The sequence below is a fragment of the Meriones unguiculatus genome, chromosome 1 (genome assembly GCF_030254825.1).
Source record: "Meriones unguiculatus strain TT.TT164.6M chromosome 1, Bangor_MerUng_6.1, whole genome shotgun sequence".
Taxonomy (NCBI): domain Eukaryota; kingdom Metazoa; phylum Chordata; class Mammalia; order Rodentia; family Muridae; genus Meriones; species Meriones unguiculatus.
In genome coordinates this window covers 59030213-59049772 of record NC_083349.1, presented here as the reverse complement: position 1 = coordinate 59049772, position 19560 = coordinate 59030213, and the positions used below count along the sequence as shown (strand labels likewise).

Sequence of the window (19560 nt, the reverse complement as noted above, 5' to 3'; positions counted from 1 at the left end):
AGGTTCAGTCAGTCACTCTCTCGCTCCACTGTTTCTGCGCTAGGACATTGTGCGTGTGTGTGTGTGTGTGTTAAATGTTTAGTGTGCAGCAAGAATGGTCCTGGCGCAGAGCGCCACACATGGGTTTCTGCCTGATCTCAGAGCTGCGGCGTCCATCATCAGATAACGGACACCCCCGTTTCAGAGGCGACTCAGGTGGGGAATTACCGTACAATTCATGCATCAAGTGGCACTTTCGAATCCACTGAGTCGGTTATCTTCACCTGACACCCATTGCCTCAACTTGGAAAGTGTACTTGGAAGATGATATCTTCACACTCTTTCCTCTTCCTCAAGGTTTCTAGCTCTGAACAGCGCCACTGGTCTCCCTGACTCTCAAGCCTTGGCAGTCCTGAATCCTTGTCTTTGCCGGTCAGGAGAGCGGGTGCAGCTCTCCTTCAGTCCAGGCTTTCTTCACTGTTCTCTGGGCTGTTCTAGCCTCTTGTAATTGGGTCCCTGCCTTCAGCAATTCTCTCTCCAAGGAGATCCACACTGCTAGATACAAAATACAATCGTCACTAGTGCCTCTGTTAACCGTTCTCTCCCAATCTCTTTGATTTACGGTGTGGGAAATGACAGGGTGCCTGTTAGCTACTTTGGCCCCCTCTGCTGAACTCTTACCTAGTGTCTTTCGGCTCCAAAAAGGAATGCCTGTGTCAATGTGCCTGAAGTCTTCCATGGAGCCCCTGGCCCACACACAGCCCTTAATCAGTTAATGGACACCTGCTACTGGTGGGCTTCAGTATGTATCACTACTATTTATAGTCTCAATTGCTTTTTACCTTTTTAGCTAAATGGACCACACTGAGAGCTCATGGGTTGAGGGCTTTAATAACGACATAATAAATTGAATTTGTGTTTTCCCTCTCCACACACAGGCTATTCGTGGAGCCTGGCTCAAATAGAACAGACTAGAATTTGCTGGATCGGGACGCCCCAACGGTGCAATCAGAAGCAAAAGAAGCAGGTCCTGCTGGGAAACCTATGCGCTGTCGGCGAGGATTGGCGTTGCGGAGCTCTGCTGAGCTAGCAGAGGGAGCGGGTCGCGGGTCGTGGCCAGGGCAAGTTTACTTTTTGGCCCTAGGCAGCCGCCGTCCGCAGCGCCCTAAAGCCCTTGGCCGGGACAGGACCCGCTCGGGCAGTCGCGGGTGACCCCTGACCCGGGCGCTCGGTACAGGTGGGTTTCCCCCGCGGCTCTTAGGTCCTGGAGCGCCGCTCCCCCCGCGGGAGGGAGCCGGGGGGCTCGCCAGCCGCCGAGACCCCGGCCGGGTCGCCGCGCCTCGGAAGCACCGGGACGACCCCCTCCGGCTGGGCCCGGTCCCGCTCCCCGTGCCGCGCGGGGCCCCCAGCTCCGCCAAGGTGCAGAAGCGCTGCGCGCCCTCTCCTCCGCCCCAGGCCCCGACGTGGCCCGGCCCTGGGCCCGCACCCAGTCCCTGCTCCTGGCGCCTCGTACTGCGAGAAGCTGTGTTGACCTTCTCCCAAGGGACTGGACTGCCAAGGGTAGCTGGCGCCCTGGTCGTGGTTCCCTGAGCCTATCTCACCCCTCCACTGCCACCGCCGTCCCGACCCCAGTGCGGTCCCGCCTCAGAGCGAGGCGGATGAAAAGCGCATTCCCCCTCGTTCTTTCAGCCAATGGTTTAAGCACCTGGTGAAACTTTTGCTTAAATTAATATAATGGTTAAAAGCATGGCGTTTGCCTTGCGGCTTAGCCGGCTGTTTTCTGCGCGAAACGGGGTTAACAGTTTATGGACCTCTTGAGAGAAACTGTGGAGTTGTGCCTGTCAAACGCGCTGTTGGTGGTGATCACCGCGCTCCTGTACCGGGTGGTTCTGACCAGCAGGTGGCACTGGTGACGCAGGAGTATAATTTGCCTTAAGGCTTTAGAAGCTCCCAGAAAGAGCTGAACGCTTTAAGCTTTCTTCAAGCTGGAAACTGCAGCAGAGATTAAGCAATATTATCTTCTGTTTTTGTATGTGAGACTGCCCTCACCGGCTTGCTCAAGCAGTTGACAGTAGGTTCGAAGTTCCCTCCTTTCCCATTCTGCCCTTTTGATAGGGTGTGAGGATGGGACCTCGAATGTACATTAAAAATAGAAATCACAGAGTTAAATGAATGCAGTGTGGTGGTTTACACCTGTAACCCCAACACTTGGGACTTAGAGGCAGGAGGATCAACATCTCAAGGTCATTCTCGGTTACACAGCAAGTTTGAGGCCAGTCTGGGCTACGTGAGACCTTGCCCCCTCTCTACCCACAAGGAAAGAAACAAGGTCTGGAAAGATGGCTCTGTGGCAAGAGCAGCAGCATACTGCTCTTGCAGAGTATTGGTGGTGGGGGAGGTGTTCCCAACACTTACATGGTAGCTCAAAACTGTCTGTAACTCCAATTCCAGGGGCTCCAACATGCTCTTCCCACCTCTGAAGATATCAGGCACCCATGTGATACACGGACATCCATGCAGGCAAAACACTCATACACACGAAATAAAAATAAATATTTAAAAGATGAAACTAAACAAAAAGTAAAATGAATATTAGCATCCATCCATTCATTCATCAGATACCAAGCACTTACTCTGTACTGTCCTAGGCTACAGCATAGCCATGAGGCTGGATTTTATGAAGCTTACATGTTAGTGGAAGGGACTGACAATGTGAGTGTAAATAAATAAATAGTTAGGAAGGAAACAAGTGAGACCGGTTTTGGTGACAATGTAGATACTCACCCAGAAAGACTTGATGAAGCGCTAGCCATGCAGAGGGTGGAGGGAAAGGCATGTAGTATGTGGGAAGTGGTATTTGCAAAGGCTCAGGTGTAGGCAGAAGCCAGGAGAAGAAAGATGGCTTGTGTGGCAGGGTACAGTGCCTAAGAGGAAAACCAGAGGGATGGAGAGGTGAAGCTGAAGCCTGAGTTTATGTGATAGGTCACCGGCTCCATGTATGCAATGCCAATAAATGCCAATAGCCTTTTTTTTTTTTTTTTTAAGTTCAGTCATTCTATGCTGTGGAAAATGAATTCGATGGTGGCAGGAGTAGCAAGGAGAGTTATCAGTTGGGGATCCTACTAGCTTTACGGTCAGCAGTAATACAGGTGAGAGATGACGGTACCTTCAGATAGGCTGGTGGCCGCGCATGTGGGAAAGAGGACATTAAAATCAGGAAGATGAAATGATGGCAAGATCAAGGGCGACTTTTCAGGTTTCTGGGCTGAGAGATTGGACGGGTTGAAGTACTATTTACCAGGAAGAAGAGAGCTGAATGAAGAAAAGTACAGAGATAGTAGACTAGAAAGTTCTGTTTAGGTAGATCATCTCAGTATCTTTGCTATATCTGTGAATATATATATATAAACACTATATATATATATATCTTAAAATTTACCTTTATGTTATGTACATGGTGTTTTGCCTGCATGTATGTCTATGTGAGAGTATCAGATCTTGGGGTTACAGACAATTGTGAGCTGCCATGTGGGTGCTGGGATTTGAATATATATATTAAGATCAGGTCTTACATTGTAAGTCGCCCAGGCTGGCCCAAGCTTGTGATCCTAATGCCTCAATCCTCTTGACTAATAGGATTATAGATACACATCACAAGTAGAAATATTTAATTAGAAATTTCATATAGAGATTGGTGCTCAGAGGAAAGATGTGTCAATGATATAAATTGGGGTTCGTTGGCACATATACAATATTGAAAGCCAAGGAAATCATGCAAAGTCACTGAGAAATTATGTAGTTTGATGGTTATTATCGTTAGACCTGTAGTAACCAATGTGATTAAATACCTGAGGAGTTTAGATAATTCAGTTTTAGCAACTGTGTAAGCGAACTGTTCTTAACTCCCCAGATTATCTTGTTTTTTCTCATTCTGTATTTTGCTGGAATACTTCATCTCATGGAGAAGAGAGACAATCTCTACATCCACAGATGCTCCCTGGGTCTCCGGCCCTAGAATTTTTAATTTCTATTTTCAGTGGGTCAAAGGCCATATATGTTTTCTGCAACCTACAGGGCTGACCATGAAGTTGAAGGAACTTGAGAAGCCAGCTGTCCAAGCATGGAGCCCAGCCAGCCAGTACCCTGTGTATCTGGCCACAGGTATGATGACACTATGTACTAGGAGCTACTGGAAGTCATATGTCAAAGGGAAACAGAACACGTTAGTGACCATGAGAGACAGATGTAGGATTGTGTCAGGGTGGGTACCTTGTAACAGCCTTGAACTATAACTGAAGCGTGGCAGCTCATGCTTTCTTGAGGTTGCCTGTTGAGGAAGGATACTCCTAACTCTCTCCTGTTCTGAACCTCCCCCCCAACTCCCTAACCGATTAACATCCTAATTCATGCATTTTTGTTACTCATTTGCTGCCTTTTTCCTTTTCTTGTGGCTAGGAACATCTGCTCAGCAACTAGATGCCTCTTTTAACACAAATGCCACACTGGAAATATTTGAGGTTGATTTCAGGGACCCTTCTCTGGACTTGAAACACAAAGGAATTCTTTCTGTCTCGAGCAGGTACTACTTTGGGACTATGAGTGGGTATTCGGGTCAGACCCTGATGAATATACTGACAGAGGGTCCTGGGGGTGGTGTGCACAACTCAGGGATGATGAGGCGATAAGCACAGGGAATAGGAGTTTTGTTAAGTTTAGAGGAGGTAATTCTGGGCAAAAGGATTTGAAAACCAGCCAGTTTCACCTTACTAGTCAGCAGCAGCAGTAGTTGCAGCAGCCACAGATAGCACACAGGTGACAGAAGACCTTGTACAAGCCAAGACCACGTGTACCAGGTCTCACCTTGAACCCACAGGTATTGACTCCTTTCTCCCTTGGCTTCTGTTAAGGCAGCAACCTTACACAACATCATACTCTTCTGCCAACAAGGAGGAGAATGAGTGAGTGATCTCTCCTCAGAGATCTGAGGTGCCGATTGGGCACAGACTTCATGGCTCTGGCAAGCTGGGTGCTCATGAATTTCTTGGGTATATTGTGAAACAGCAACGAAAAGAGGATAATTCTCTTCTTTGGTGTCAGAAATGTCTACGAAAGGTCCTTGAGAGCTTGATAGGCAAGGCACTATCATTGGGACCCTGTGTTTTTTGCTCATTCCTTAGAATAAACATAAATTATAAATGCCATTATTTCCGTTTGACATGGATAATGATGGAAGCCCTAAGAAGCTGGGCTTGGAATTTAAGTATGTTTTTATCTGAGTGCAAAGTGTACTTCTAGCTTTGAAACTCACAATCCTCCCAACTCGACCACCTGTGTAGCTGGCACAGGTATGAGCCACTGTACCTGGCTCTCCATTGCCTTTTCAAGGGTTTTCTGAAGACGGTGCTTATAATCTCAAACAGTAGTCTGTAAAAAAATGGGGCTATTCATTTCTGTCCACTTCATATTTAATGTAAGCAGCATATGTATTACCATACTACTGGTATCTGTGTCTATAGACATATAAAGTATGTAAATGTTTTTCTTATAGCTCAGGAAGTTTTCTTGCCCACCCCAATCTAGAGATTTTTGGTTTCAAAGGCAGCCTTCATCTGATGATTGATGGGCTCCTGTTCTTTCTTCTGCAAGTCATCTTACGCATGCTACCGTGGAGAGTGGTTGTGTTGGGTTGTAGCCTAGCTGTGATGCTAATTAAGCTCTGTGATTTGAGTAAGTTACATTGGGTACCTTGGGTATTCTCACCTTTGAAGAAGTGATCATGCAAGACAATTTCTAAGAACCTGCAGAGACATGCATCCGGATCTTACCTTCTGCCTCACCATGTTCTCTGTGCAAATTTCCTTTCTTTCTCCCTTCAAACTTGGGGGCTGTCAGGGTGGCTCATCAGGAAAAGGTGCTTGCTGCAGAAGCCTGGCAACTGGAGTTCAGTCTCCAGAGCCTACATCAAGGTGGAAGAAACCAAGTTCATAAGGTTGACCTCTGACCTCAACATGAGTGCTGTAGCATGTGCCACACATATTCCAAGCAAAAACACATTAATAATAAAAATTAAAATAAACCCAACCCTTCTAGGAGTTTGAATAAAAATGGCACTATTAGGAGGTGTGGCCTTGTTGGAATAGGTGTGGTCTTGTTGGAGGAAGTGTGTCACTGGAGGTGGGCTTTAAGGTTTCAAATGTTCAAACCCGGCCCAGTGTCACTCTCTCTTCCTGCTGCCTGTGGATCCAGATTTAGAACTCTCAGCTGCCTCTCTAGCACCATGTCTTCCTGCGCGTCTCCATGCTTCCCAACATCATGATAATGGACTAAATCTCTAACTGTTGTTCTTTATAAGAGATGCTATGGTCACAATGTCTCTTCACAGCAATAAAACCCCAACTAAGACACCCCCAAGCCCTCCTCTTGTGCTTTGCTATTAACAAGGCATACTCTTTCAAAAAATCTCTTTTCCTCTGCCTACTCTTTTCTTCACATCCTCAGTCAGGTTCTAGCATACATTATGCTAGTTCCTGTCATTTTGAACATATAATCCGACTTTTCTATTTTCTCCGCTGTTTCCATCATTAACTCAGGATATAAAGGAGAAACAGAACAATGCCTGTGTTGCCCTTCCCATGGCCCTGTCCATCCCACTGCCATCCTCCAGCCACAGCCTGCTCGCTCGATGCTGCTTTTTAAGGAGATTGGATTCTCCCAGCTCTTTTGCCCCAAATGTGCACAAACTCTTTTTCACTTCAGTTAACTGTTAAAGAGACTGGGATTTTTCAAAAGAAATTCAGTTAAAAGAAAACAAAGTGAGTGAAGACGTGAATAAGATCGACAGGGAGTTTATGCATCATGTATGTATAATCATGAGTGGCTAGGTGCAGCCTCAGATGTGCTCAGCTGGGACAGCCTCCTCATGCCATAGGCTTCACTTTATTCGCATCCTCATCCCTTTCCCTTTGTCAGTGACAGCCACAAGCTGGTGGCCAGGGCTGCTCCTCTCTAGGAACTTCAGCATCTCCTCTTAGAAGCCGGTTCATTGGTTCTCAGCCCTGGTTGCTTCTTTGGGTCACTTCACACATTTTAAAATGTCAGCTCTGGTGGTGAGTCTCTTGTCTGGATCTTCTGTTTCTTGCAGGAATTGCAAACCTGTCTATTCTTTAGATGTAGCTCCTCATAATCCTGGGAACACCTCTATCAGAGAATCCCATGTGTTTTCATATCACCGCCTCTGTCTCCCATACAAACTTGTCTTCTTTAACCTTTCACTTCCTGTTTTCCTGGTCAATGCCATCCTTCTTACTTTTAACTGTATTTCCCTTTAAAAAGATTGAGTTTTAGTTATGTGTCTCTGTGTGTGGAAGTGTACATAGGAGTGTGTGGTGGTGCCTAAGGAGACCAGACATGTAGGATCCCTGGCTGGAGTCATGGGCAGTTATAAGCCACTTTACTTGGGTGCTGGGAATTGAACTCAGGTCCTTTGCAGTATGTGGTCTTAACCCCCGAGCCATCTCTTCAGCCCTTAGCTTTATTTTCTAAAGTTACAAATGTACAGGAAGATAATGGAAGTTCTAATGAGTGAGCCGTCATATAACTTCCACTTGAGGCCATGGTGTAACAGTTCCTTTCTGTGATTAACTGCCCATGCATCCCTGTTCTCTCTGGTGCTCTCAAGCTCAGCCTCTCTAGGGGTTGGCTTCACCTCACTGACAAGGTAGTGAACTACAGAAACACATTTGCTGCATTCATGAAGAACCATTTGTCATACTCCGTGCTCTGCCTCTCCGAGGTAATTCCCCTCCTACCATATGGTGATTCCCTCTTGATGGCTCAGGTCCTCTGACTCTATCTGTGTGCCCTGTGCTCTGACCTTATTGAAGTCTCTGCCCACCTTCCCATCTCTGGTCCCTGTGTGACCTGTATTTCTCTCCCATCCCTACCCTGGTTCCTGGATGATATGACAGCCTCTTGAGTCTGTATGGACTTATCCTTCTGCCCCGTGAAGGTTGGGTCACTTTAGAAAGCTGCTCGCTGTCTGGTGGTGGCCGCAGAGCCACTTAAGTTGTGTCACTGTCTTCAGATGCGGGCCCCGCCTGGACTGGTGCTCAGCTTCCTGCTCTTGCCAAGTTGGCTCTGCTCACATGCCTGGTAAACAAAATTCTTGCCCTGTCAGTTCTTGTTCACTTGCTGACTCTTCTCAGGGTGTGAAAATGTTTCATTGCACTTAGGAATCCTGTGACACTTGATGTGAAACTGTCTCTCGTGGCTAGCCACAGTGAAAGTGAGAGACAGGACTGCCCCCCCAAAGCCTAATGGATTTCAGATGTTTTCCCACCAGGCTTTGCATGAGACCCAAACTTTTGTAGGAGACTCAGGGTTTGTCTTTTTATTTTGTGCAAAACACTGGCACTGGTTTTGAGGTTTTGTTTGTTTGTTTGTTTGTTTAAGAAGTATCCTCAGGGGTGCTGGAGAAATGGCTCAGAGGATAGGAGCACTGATTGCTCTTCCCAAAGGTCCTGAGTTCAATTCCCAGCAACCACATGGTGGCTCACACCCATCTAAACATGAAATCTGGTTCCCTCTTCTGGCGTGCAGGTGTACATGCTAACACACATTGCATAAGTAATAAATAAATCTTTAAAAAAAAAAAAAAAAAAAAAAGAAGTATCCTCAGAAAGCCAGAAAAGTTATTTCCCAATTGGGGTATTTAGTGTTTTGTGCCTCTGTGCCTCAAGGCTGACCCATTGTAATTACAGGTCCATTCCAGTGTGCCAGCACATGAGAAAGACAGTGTGGAGGTCCTAAGGTTTTGTCACTTTCCATGTGAGATGGGACAGCAGTTGTTCTAGAGAGCTGATTCTTGTTGTGTAGGACAGGCTCTGGAATGAGATGGCTGGACTCCAAACCATGACTCACTTAGCTTTGTGACGATGAACTGATACAATAGCTCTGTGCACAGAAGCTTTATAATTTCTCCAAGCTCACTTTCCATACTTGAAAGTGGACATCATAGAACTTCCTTATAGAACTTCTAAGTATTAAGCTAGTGGACACTTGTAGATCACTTAAACTAGTGTCTATTACATGACAAGTCATCAATGAATGATTGCGTATATTACATGACCAGCTATCCATAAATGAGGCTGGCTTTTTTTTTTTTTGAGATGAGGTTTCACATAGCCCAGGCTGGCCTTGAACTTGCTTATGTATGAAGATGAGGATGATCTTGAATTCCTGATCCTCCTGTCTCTGATCTCCAGCTGCTGGGATAACAGGCCATGCTTGGCCGAGTTGTACTTGACACTGAGCTGTGAGGATGAAGTGATGTGCTCTATTTGAGGCAGTCCATGCGGCTCAATTTTAACTTTAAAACAAACAAACAAACAAAACACCCCTATATAACCCAGACAGTGGCTTTCTGGATTTTAGTTTAACATAGATGAACTATTTTTTCTAAAGAAAGGACAAGACTGGGTTGAGGACTTCCCTTCTGGGTCAGGAGAATGCAGAAAACAGACAAGCAGACACAGGCTTGGCCTGGGGAAGCCTGCACAGTAGCTAGGAGAGGTTGACCAAGATGTCCATCCTCTGCAGAGTGAACATGTACCTAAGTTGGTGCTGATGCAAATTCTTTTCCTTTGTAGGTTTCACAAGCTAGTCTGGGGAAGCTTTGGCAATGGGCTGCTGGAAAACTCTGGAGTTATTGCTGGTGGTGGAGACAATGGCACACTTTCTCTGTACAGTGTGGTCCACATCCTTTCTTCAGGAAAGGAGCCCTTGATCGCCCAGAGACAGAAACACACAGGAGCTGTCAGAGCCCTGGACTTTAATCCTTTCCAGGTACCATGTCTGAGTTGGTCGGCCCTGCTCAAGGCATGACGCTGCGTGTCTGAAAGGAAGCATTCTCTGTGGTCTCCAGGCTGTCATGGGGGAGGCTCTGGGTCTCTCAAATCTGGGTCTCCTCCTCTCTTTTTCTGAGGTGGGAGGGTGTCTTCAGAGATATCTTTTATTCATACAGGGCAATCTCCTGGCCTCAGGAGCCAGTGATTCTGAAATCTTCATTTGGGATTTGAACAACATGACTGTTCCAATGACACCTGGATCCAAGTCACAGGTGAGGGGGCTCCCTCTGACCTGGGGCTGCCACTTAGGGTGTTTTCTCAGGTAGAGTTTCGAATTCTGGAGCCAGCAGGGTAACAGAAATTTCAGGCTTTACCACTGGAGGGCAATAAAACTCCACACACAGACTCACTACTAGCTACCCAAGAGTCAGGCGAGAGGGTAGGCAGAGCAGCTGGTTCATGGTGGTTAGCAGCAGAAAGAATTCCTGGAAGAAAATGAAGGGCAGGGGGATCAAAAGACACCAGGAAAGGCAGGAGTGATGTTTCTCATAGTTGTGGGGGCAGGGCTGGGTAGGCTCTGTGCTCAGTGGAAAAGGAGCAAGAGTGGAACCCTGGACAAGCAACCATCCTTTTTGTGGGGAGGGCAGCCTTATCTCTGTGTGTGCTCTCCGGTCTGGTGTGCCTCTTTGTGAGTCTGTAGCTTGGATTATCTTTTTGCTTTTCTCTGTCTTGTGCTTTATCATGAAGTAAATGTGAGTTGGCTACACTATTCTCCCTGCTTCGCTTTCTCGGGGGCTCTTTGTATCTCTTCTCTGCTCTTAGGTTTCTCCTGTTCTTCTCTGGCCTAGAAGGGAGGGGGGTTGGTTTTCAATCTTGACTCTACTTTCCAGGGAACTTTGGTGGGGAGCTAAAGCCAGGTGTGCCAGATGTTTTCTCCCACTTCCGTACCAATACATTAAAGCCTCTTTCTGGAAAAATATACTCCTACCTCCCGAGGCTGTGTCAGTGGGAGGAACCTCTGGCCTCCTTTGGGCTTCCTGTGGGTGGCTGGGAGGAGTGAAGTGGTAAGTGTCACTTAATTCAGGGGATGACAGATTGTCTCTTTCGCCATCTTGCCTCAGAAACCCCCAGAAGACATTAAAGCACTGTCTTGGAACCGCCACGTCCAGCACATCCTGTCTTCTGCTCACCCCAGTGGTGTGGCAGTTGTGTGGGATCTCAGGAAGAATGAGCCCATCATCAAAGTCAGTGAGCACAGCGGCAGGGTGAGTGGTGGCCAGAGCATAGTCCTGCACGCTGGCTTCTCTCTTGTGCCAAACAGCTGGAGCTGCTCCTGCCCAGGACAGAGATCCATTCTCAAGGGGTAGAAGAGTGGACTCCGGCTATGGCAGAGTCCTTGTTAGGAGCGCAAACTTGGGAAGCTAAGCCTCTGGCCTGGATTCTTGTGGTGTCCCTTGCTTGCTCACAGGCATTGCCTACTCTCCGATGGCTGTGTTGTTGAAGACACACACTGTACCCTTGGACTAGCCTCATTCCAACTGGGCAGAGAGGGCTCACAAGCAGAGAGGGTGGGTTATCTCACCCGTTGGGATCTGCTTCGTTCACAGATGAACTGTTCGGGGCTGGCCTGGCACCCAGACATAGCCACCCAGCTAGTGCTGTGCTCAGAGGATGACCAGCTCCCGGTGATCCAGCTATGGGACCTGCGCTTTGCCTCCTCGCCCCTGAAGGTTCTGGAGAGCCACAGCAGGTAGCATCTCAAGCCTCACATACATGGGCCTCATTTTAGCCTCCAACATATTCCACAGCTTCAGTGCCATTGCAGAGAACACAGCTAGTACTAGCTGTATCTTTAACTAAGAGGAATTGCCTCGGAGCCTTGGGCCTATGGAAAAGATCTGGGATTCCGTATAACTTCCAGGGATAGGGTCAGGAGAAATATTTGAGCCAATTCACCCTTGTGCTAGTTTCTATCACTGTAATAACTACCTGAAGTAATTAACTTATAAAGAAAAAGCTTTGTTCTCTGTCTCATGATTGATTAGTGTCCTTACTTTGGGGACTGTGAGGTGGCAGCAGATTATGGTAGGAGTGTGTAGGGAGCAAAGCCATTCACCTCATGGCCAGGAAGCAAAAGAGAACTGGGAAGAGGTCAGGATCCCTGCATCTCCTTCAGTGCCTTCCTTCAGAGACCCACAGACCTCTCACTGCTTTATCGTCCTGTCACTGGGAGGCGTCACTACTTCCCAATAGCCCTTCTCTGAGGACCAAAGCTTAACACGTGGGCTTTTGGGACACACTTAGTATCTAAAGTGCTGGGACTGAAGGCATATGCCACCTTGCCCAACTTTAGTAAACATCACAAGTATAGACTGATGCCAGGTGCCATGGCACACAGCTGTAATCTCAGGACTCAGGGAGGCAGAGGCAGATAGATCTCTGTGAGTTTGAGGCCAGCCTGGTCTACAAAGCAAGTCCAGGAGAGCCAAGGCTACACAGAAAAATCCTGTCTCAAAAAAAAGTATGGACTGTGTGTAGTGGCTTATTCCTCTAATTCTAGCACTCAGGAGGATTGCTGCAAATTTAAGGCCAGCCTGGGCTATATCATGAGGATGAGGCCAAGTCTGATTACAGATGAAATCCTGTCTCATAAAACAAAATGAACAAAACCCAAAGTATAGCAATCTTCTTGGGAGAGTCCTAGGTTCTGCTCTGAGAACAGCGTTCATTCCTCTGAGTGGGGAGGCTCCTGCAAGGCCACTTAATAAAAGCAACTTGGCTCCTATCTGTTCAGGAAAACCTCTGCCACCTGAGCAGACCCACAGCAGAGGAAGCAGCGCCATAGGTCAACCTCAGGTGTTCCTAGGAGACATCTGTCTGCTTATTGAGGTGTTTTTTTGTTGTTGTTGTTGTTGTTTTGTTTTGTTTTGTTTTTTATGGAGTCTTAGGCTCTCCAGTTAGGCAAGGTTGCTTAGCCAATCAACCCCAGAGATCCTTGTGATTCTGACTCCCTAGTACTGGGATTATATGTACTGCCTTGCCTTGATTACATGGGTGCTAGAAAGCAATCTCAAGTCCTCATGCCTGTACAGAAAGCACTTTACCACCTGAAGTGTCTCCCCAGTCCCCTCCTTCAGGACTTTGGAGAGTTAGGTCTTTACCAGGGGGTAACCGTATCCTAGGAATGGATGTTTGTGTGATTCACGCTAATTCACGATTCTACTGTCATTGCTTGGAGGTGGCAGGGCGGTGCAAGGCACGGTGCTCAGGCTGTGATGTGGGCTTTGGCCAGGCACCCATCTAGCAGACACTCCCCTTTCAAAGCTTTGTTTTCTTCTATGAAAAATCAAAGTTAAATCATCCATTGTGTAGAGCTGAGCATTATCTAAGACATATAAGGTGCCTGCTTGGAGCTGGCATTCAACAAACATCGGTTCCTCTTTGTCTTTCGTTTTTAGGGGGATCTTGTCAATGTCATGGAGCCAGGCTGATGCTGAACTGCTGCTGAGCAGTGCCAAAGACAACCAGATTCTTTGTTGGAATCTGGCAAGCAGTGAGGTAGGCTGGTCCTTCTGTGGGCATGCTGTAATGGAGACGTGATTGCAGGGGAATCCCTACTTCAGCGTGTCCTGGACTGCTCCTCATGGTTGTGTTCTCTCGCGGCAGGTGGTGTACAAGCTGCCCACACAGAACAGCTGGTGCTTCGATGTTCAGTGGTGCCCTCAGAACCCGCCTGTGTTCTCTGCTGTCTCCTTCGATGGCTGGATCAGTTTGTACTCTGTGATGGGTAGGAGCTGGGAAGACCAGCACATGAGGCAGGCTGACAAGGTTTGAAGGGCTTGGTCGAGAGTGCTGGAGGGAGGAGCTTTCTGTGTCTGGGGGTTGAGAGAAAGACACATAGCTTGGGAAGAAATGGGAGCTATTGAAGAGAGGGAGGCTGGGCTGTGGGTTTCAGATGGCTATCTGGCATCAGGACCTGGTTTCCTGGGAGGAAGTCAGTTTCTGCCACAGTAGGTAGGAAAGCATCATCTTAACCCTTGGTCACGCTGAACCTCCTTACGGTCTGTTATTTCTGTATGGCCTGGCATATCTCCCTCTCCACTGCATAGCTACTTTGGGTCGCGCTCCAGTGTAGACTTTAAACAGAGCTTTCTGAGTTGCTGGTATATCCAAGCCTCACCTTCATTTTCAGTCTTGCCCCCATCTCCTAGACTGTGAGAGTCTGCCTCTTCTAGGTCAGCCTGGGCATCACAAGGATTCGACCCACAACTGAGTCTGCAGGTCGAGACCCTCGCTGAGATGCCTCTCAACAGTGGTGACACAGGTGGCCTTTCCCTCCCTCTAGATTTGCTCTTCCTTTCACAAGGGCCAGCCTCTCCCTCTGCTGCAGGCTCCGGAGCAGATGGCCCACGCATCGTTAATTCCTCCCTTGAAGAAGCCTCCCAAGTGGCTGAGAAGGCCAGCAGGCGTCTCATTTGCCGTAAGTGTTGGAAGTGTGGGTGTTTGCGAGCAGCGCCTCTCACCTGCCCAGCAAGCAGCTGCATTCAGGAGGTTCGCTCCCGTTGCACGTCTCAGTCCAGGCCCCACTCCACCCCTCAAGCAGATACTTCATCTAGCTTCTTCCTTTACCCTGTCACCTTCTGCAACCTGGTTGACCTGCCAATCCTATTAAAAAAAAAAAAAAAAAAAAAAACCTATGGCTTTCACCCTCCTGCTATGACAACCAGCCTGAAATTCTACCTGAATCCTTTAACTCTTAAATGTCTGGACTGGTGGCAAGTAGTACAGGAAGGAATGAAAAAACATGTCAATTTTATTCCGTCATTCCTCTACTCAAAAGTTCTGTGCTTCCAGCTGGGCACAGTGGCACATGCCTGTAATCCCAGCACTCAGGAAGGCAGAGGCAAACCGATCTCTGTGATGGAGGCCAGCATGGTCTACAAAGCAAGCCCAGGACAGCCAAGGCTACACAGAGAAACCCTCTCTCAAAAAAAAAAAAAATCAAAAACTAAAACAAACAAAAAAACCCAAAACAAACAAACAAACAAACAAAAAAACCCTCAAGTTGTGGTTCAGTGGATCTGATGTAGGGCTCAAGATTTCCATTATCTAGCAAGTTTCTGCATGGTCTCTTTACTGCTAGTCTGAGGACCAACGCTTTGAGTGGCAAGGAGGCCCTGAAACACCTAACACAATGCTTTCAATACTAAACTGGATTTGAAGATGTGTAAGAGATGTTCTTGTGTTTAGAGTCAGCATTTTTACTATGAAGATATGACTAACATGATCAAGAAGGAATGTTTTTATAAAATAAGAGGAGTAGGCACTGGGGGTGTAGCTCATCAGGAGAGGGCTTACTTAGCATGCCCACTGCCCTGGGTTTAAATGCCTAACCACCACCACCACCACCAAAAAGGGCAGAAGCAGTAAAGTGAAGAGTTTTTGTCATAGCTCTGTTACTAATCATGTAGGTGACTCTGAAGAAGTCATTTTCTCCCCCAGGACTTCAGTATCTTATTTGTAAGACTGAAGTAGTAGAGCCAAGCCAGCATGCCATAACCGTGTCTAATGTTTTTATGCAAATTAATAATTCAAGCGGTTTTGTTGAGCACAAAGCTGTGCTGTAAAGTTGTTCTGTAAGTGATAGAATTCTTACTGGAAAATCCTTTAGGCAGTGGGGTTTAGGAAGGGAAATAATGACTAGATACGGGTACAGCAGTCTGTCAGTTTTGGTAACACACTGGAGTAACTTGAGGGTTTAAAAATTACTAATGCTCCTCTCACCCAGCTTCTGGGGTGAGAGCTTTCCAGGAGCTTTACTCTGTGGCCGAGACAGAATGGCAGGGTTTCGTGCCATGTGCTTGATGTAAAGTGTCAGACTGGCTGGCTGGAGGCTCTGGGTGGAGCAGTGTTGTAGGCAGAGGCACAGAAGCGGGAATGAGCATTTTGAGAATGTGGAGCAGTCATAAATGATCGCGAAGATGCTGGGGTAGGCATGTTTGGCCTTAGTGGTTTTGGGCTTTGTGCATGCCTGAGGAGTTTGGTGTTCCCCTGTGGTCTGCCAAACCACTTACAGTCTGGGGTAGCAAATGGGCAGTGTGAGCAATAGGGCATGCTCTGAGCCTTAGACTGGAAGAATGGAAAAGACAAAAGCTAGCAAGCACTTCTAGTAATGCAGGTGTGCCAGCAAAGGGAGTGTGAAAAGAGCACCTGCATGGGAGGCACTGGACAGAGAGGGAAGATAAGCTTGGCTGTGGTGGTATAGCCTGTGATAGGACCACCTTGTTAAGGCCAGGCGCCTGAGAGATGCTGGTACCAGGACTGGGAAGTGGGAGAGAGTACTATGTGGTGACATTTTAAGCGGGAGATTGTAAGATTCGGCATTCAATTTCTGATCCTGTTCCACCCTCGCAATTTTCAGTTGGTTTCCCATGCCTTAGTCATTATTCTGTTGGGATGAAGAGTCACCATGACCAAAGCAACTATATAAGAATAGAAGAAAGTATCTAGTTGGGGGCTTGCTTGCAGTTTTAGAGGTTTAGTCCGTTATCGTCATGGTGGGGGAGCATGCTGGCCTGCAGGCAGACGTGGTAGCCGAGAGCCCCAGATCCACAGAGCAGGGAGAGAGAAAGCCTGAAAGCCTACCCACAGTGACACGCTTCCTCCTTCACGGCCACACCTCCCGATCCTTCCCCAGTAGTGCCACTCCCTGATGACCAAGCATTCAAACATAGGAGCCTATGGGGGCCATTCTCATTCAAACCACCACGCTGTCTAAGCCTTGCTTAACAGATAGCCCGCTCTAAAATCTTAACTCCTTAGCTCTTGGCTTGAAAGTGTAACCTCTTTCTTTCTTCTGATTCCGCACCAGTTTGGGGGAAAGCTGGTCACTTTTGGCCTTCCCAGCATCCCTGTCCAGCAGGTACCGCAGCCCTGCCCCCACCTGGTCTTCATCAGTCAAGTCATCACTGAATCAGAATTCCTGGCGAGGTCAGCTGTGCTGCAGGAGGCCTTGGGATCTGGGAATCTCCTTAATTATTGTCAGAGCAAGATTCAGCAAGCTTCACTGCCATGTGAAAGATTGCTTTGGCAGTTCCTGAAGGTAGGAGGCTTGAGGACTGGCTGCTCGTTCCCGAAGATCCAGAACCCCAGCCCCCATCAACTCCAGGAGACCTAACAAGCACACTGTGGCCTATTCAGGAAGCCCTTCCCCAGACTTGCTGTTTTATATGTCCTCTGGACACAGAGTCTTTACCCTTTTCTGGAGGCTCAGAGGCTGCTTGTAAAGATTGGAGGCGCTGGGGTGTTGTTGGTGTCCTGGATATTCTCCCAGCCAAGATGAATTCCTTCATAGTGTCATTGGAGGGTACATGAACATAAGGAGTCGTGAGATTTGCTTGAAGTAATCCAGGGAAGGTCCCTGCTGGGCCACTCCACCTGGGCACCAGGGGTATAGTTCCAGTCCTCCCTGTGTCAGGGTATGAATAGGAAGAATGTGTGCTTGTCAGAGATGTGAGAGCTAGCTTGTGGCCGAGTACTAGCATGAACAAAGCTTGGCGCTACAGCTTTCTCTCTCTCTTACACACACACTCACATGCAAACACATACAAAAGCACATGTGTAAGCACTCATACACACATGCCCACACACATACACGCGCAAAATAAGAAAATAAACGTAAAACACTCAGTGCAGTCCACCTTGATGGTGCCTGAAGCCGGGTACGAAGGGCCATTTCCAAGAAAGCGTAGAAGAAGGAGGAAGGCTGGAGATGTAAGAAAGACGACAGTCAGAGTCCATTGTTCGGCGTGGAAGAAACAGGGGAGGTCAGCTGACCCAGCTTCCCGGCCCCTGGTGTCTGGATTCTGGGTGGGAAGCTCACTTTGGGCACTGCCCCTGGGCATCTTCTGCCAGTGTCTAGTCAGCTCTGCACATAGATCCCCAGACCACTGTGGGTTACACTTGGCATCTGTGTCCTCAGGGTTTGGAGACCGGGAGCAGTGGCAGTGGCACTCTCCTGGGGTAGCCTTTTCAGCATTTGATGCAGCAATTCAGAGCTCCCTCTAGCTCCCCCCAGACAGCTCAGACACAGGAGAAGATGCAGGCAGGTCTGTAAGGCCTGACTCACAAGCTGCTCGGGCAAAAAAGCTGAGTTTAGAGTTTTAGAGTCCCCACAGGGATATGCCCAGTAGCTAGAGCCCATGAAGCCAGAAACCCTGACATGGTGTCCAGGTTTATTATGGTTTACACAGTCCCAGGCCGGATTTGATAACCAATCAGTTACAAGCAGAAGCGTCTCAAAACAGCCGGTGTGTTATTCTCATCAGGTTACCAGGGAAACCGAGTTAGGAAGTCAACTGAAGGTACAGTTCTCATTCAGACGTGGCAAAGGGTTGTGACAATACTCTTCACAGCCCAGCAAAAACCAGATGTGAAGAAGGGTAAGAGGTAGCATCACTGTCCCTAAGGTTTAATGGTACATGGGCCCGTGTTTGAGGGTAAACTGGTACAGATGTCCATTGTGGTGTAGGAGAAGGATCGATCACACCCATTTGATGGAAATGTTTTTGTATTTTCCGGTTCCTTAGGTGAACTTAGAGCATGACTCCAGGCTGAAATTCCTCAGGCTGTTAGGTTACAGCAAAGAGGAGTTTCAGAAGAAGGTAAGCATCTGCTGTAGAGAGCAAATAATCCTGCTTGAGGACTCTGCCCCGGACACCAGTCTTAATTCATGACATCTGTGTATTGTACATCCTGGAATTAGGCTTTTCCCCAGAAAAGCAGGTGAAGGAGTATGGTGGCTGAGGGGAGGGGCCGTAAGACCTGTGGGAGCCTGCGCTACAACACCAGTGCTCACAAGGCTCTCTTCGCAGGTGGACACACGCTTGAAAAGTGACTTGAAGGGAGAGGAAAGCCCTCAGCCTGAGGCACACAACCCCAAAAGTGACAGAGCACACACCTTTTGCAGCCAGGTATAGTTGGAGGCCAGGCAACCTGACCTGAGGTAGCATAGGAGACCTGCCTTTTAGGGAACATTCTTTTTGCTGACCCTTCTACTTGTTCTCAGTAAGCTTCTGGAGAAGTCTCTATCCTCTTGAAGCCAGAGGAGAATAGAGCCCATGGAGTACTTCCCAAACCTACATGTGCATTCTTTTAGTTTTATCCACTAGGGTTCAAATTGTCGTGCTCCCAGTGATAGCATGCTCTGTGTACCCTGCTTCAGTTGCTCCGCAGTCACAGTTGCCCCTCTGTGCACAGGCCTCCAAACACACTACCGAGGAAGCCTCTGCATCCTCAGCCTTCTTTGATGAGCTGGTCCCTCAGAACATGACTCCTTGGGAGATCCCCATCACAGAAGGTACTGGGAGAGAGGAGCTCACTGCACAGGAGCAGGTGGGCCCAGAGTGTTTGGTTTTAAGAGTCCCTTATTGTCTCCTGACGCCCACCTAAAATCCCCAACGTAGCTGGGCCGTTTACCAGTTGATGCTGTCTCTGATCGTAGAGTCTAATATGGGCCCTATCCTGGATGGCCTTCTGCTACAGTCTTTTCTCCTATTCCTTGGTTTTCTTGTTAAAAGAACTACGCCGTTGCCCGTGCTGAGCAAGCACAGGTCGTGCCTGTGACCCTGCATGCAGGCCTCTCTGTTTTGAGTCCCGTTGTAGAAAGTTACTGCTGAGTCAGGGCATCCCTATGACACAACATTTTGTTGCCCAGAAGTGAAACTTGGGAGTTTTG

At 47.9% G+C, this 19560-nt stretch overlaps 1 protein-coding gene across 4 annotated transcripts in view; it reads left to right on the top strand.

Annotated features, from left to right (window-relative positions):
• Positions 1-1041: 1041 nt before the first annotated feature.
• Sec31b (SEC31 homolog B, COPII coat complex component) overlaps positions 1042-19560 on the top strand; it is a 27544-nt gene continuing 9025 nt past the window's right edge. Inside the window, exons 1-14 of one of the 4 annotated variants that reach the window (XM_060390209.1) lie at positions 1042-1216; positions 4054-4140; positions 4435-4558; positions 9627-9822; positions 10001-10096; positions 10946-11089; positions 11432-11574; positions 13283-13382; positions 13491-13652; positions 14170-14304; positions 16696-16926; positions 18413-18487; positions 18698-18796; positions 19083-19182. In XM_060390209.1, coding sequence (XP_060246192.1) covers positions 4062-4140; positions 4435-4558; positions 9627-9822; positions 10001-10096; positions 10946-11089; positions 11432-11574; positions 13283-13382; positions 13491-13652; positions 14170-14304; positions 16696-16926; positions 18413-18487; positions 18698-18796; positions 19083-19182 — 1684 coding nt within the window. In that variant the 5' untranslated portion in view covers positions 1042-1216; positions 4054-4061. The remainder of the gene's footprint in view (positions 1217-4053; positions 4141-4434; positions 4559-9626; positions 9823-10000; positions 10097-10945; positions 11090-11431; positions 11575-13282; positions 13383-13490; positions 13653-14169; positions 14305-16695; positions 16927-18412; positions 18488-18697; positions 18797-19082; positions 19183-19560) is intronic. The other 3 variants (XM_021649585.2, XM_060390204.1, XM_060390196.1) reach the window with 3 other exon arrangements.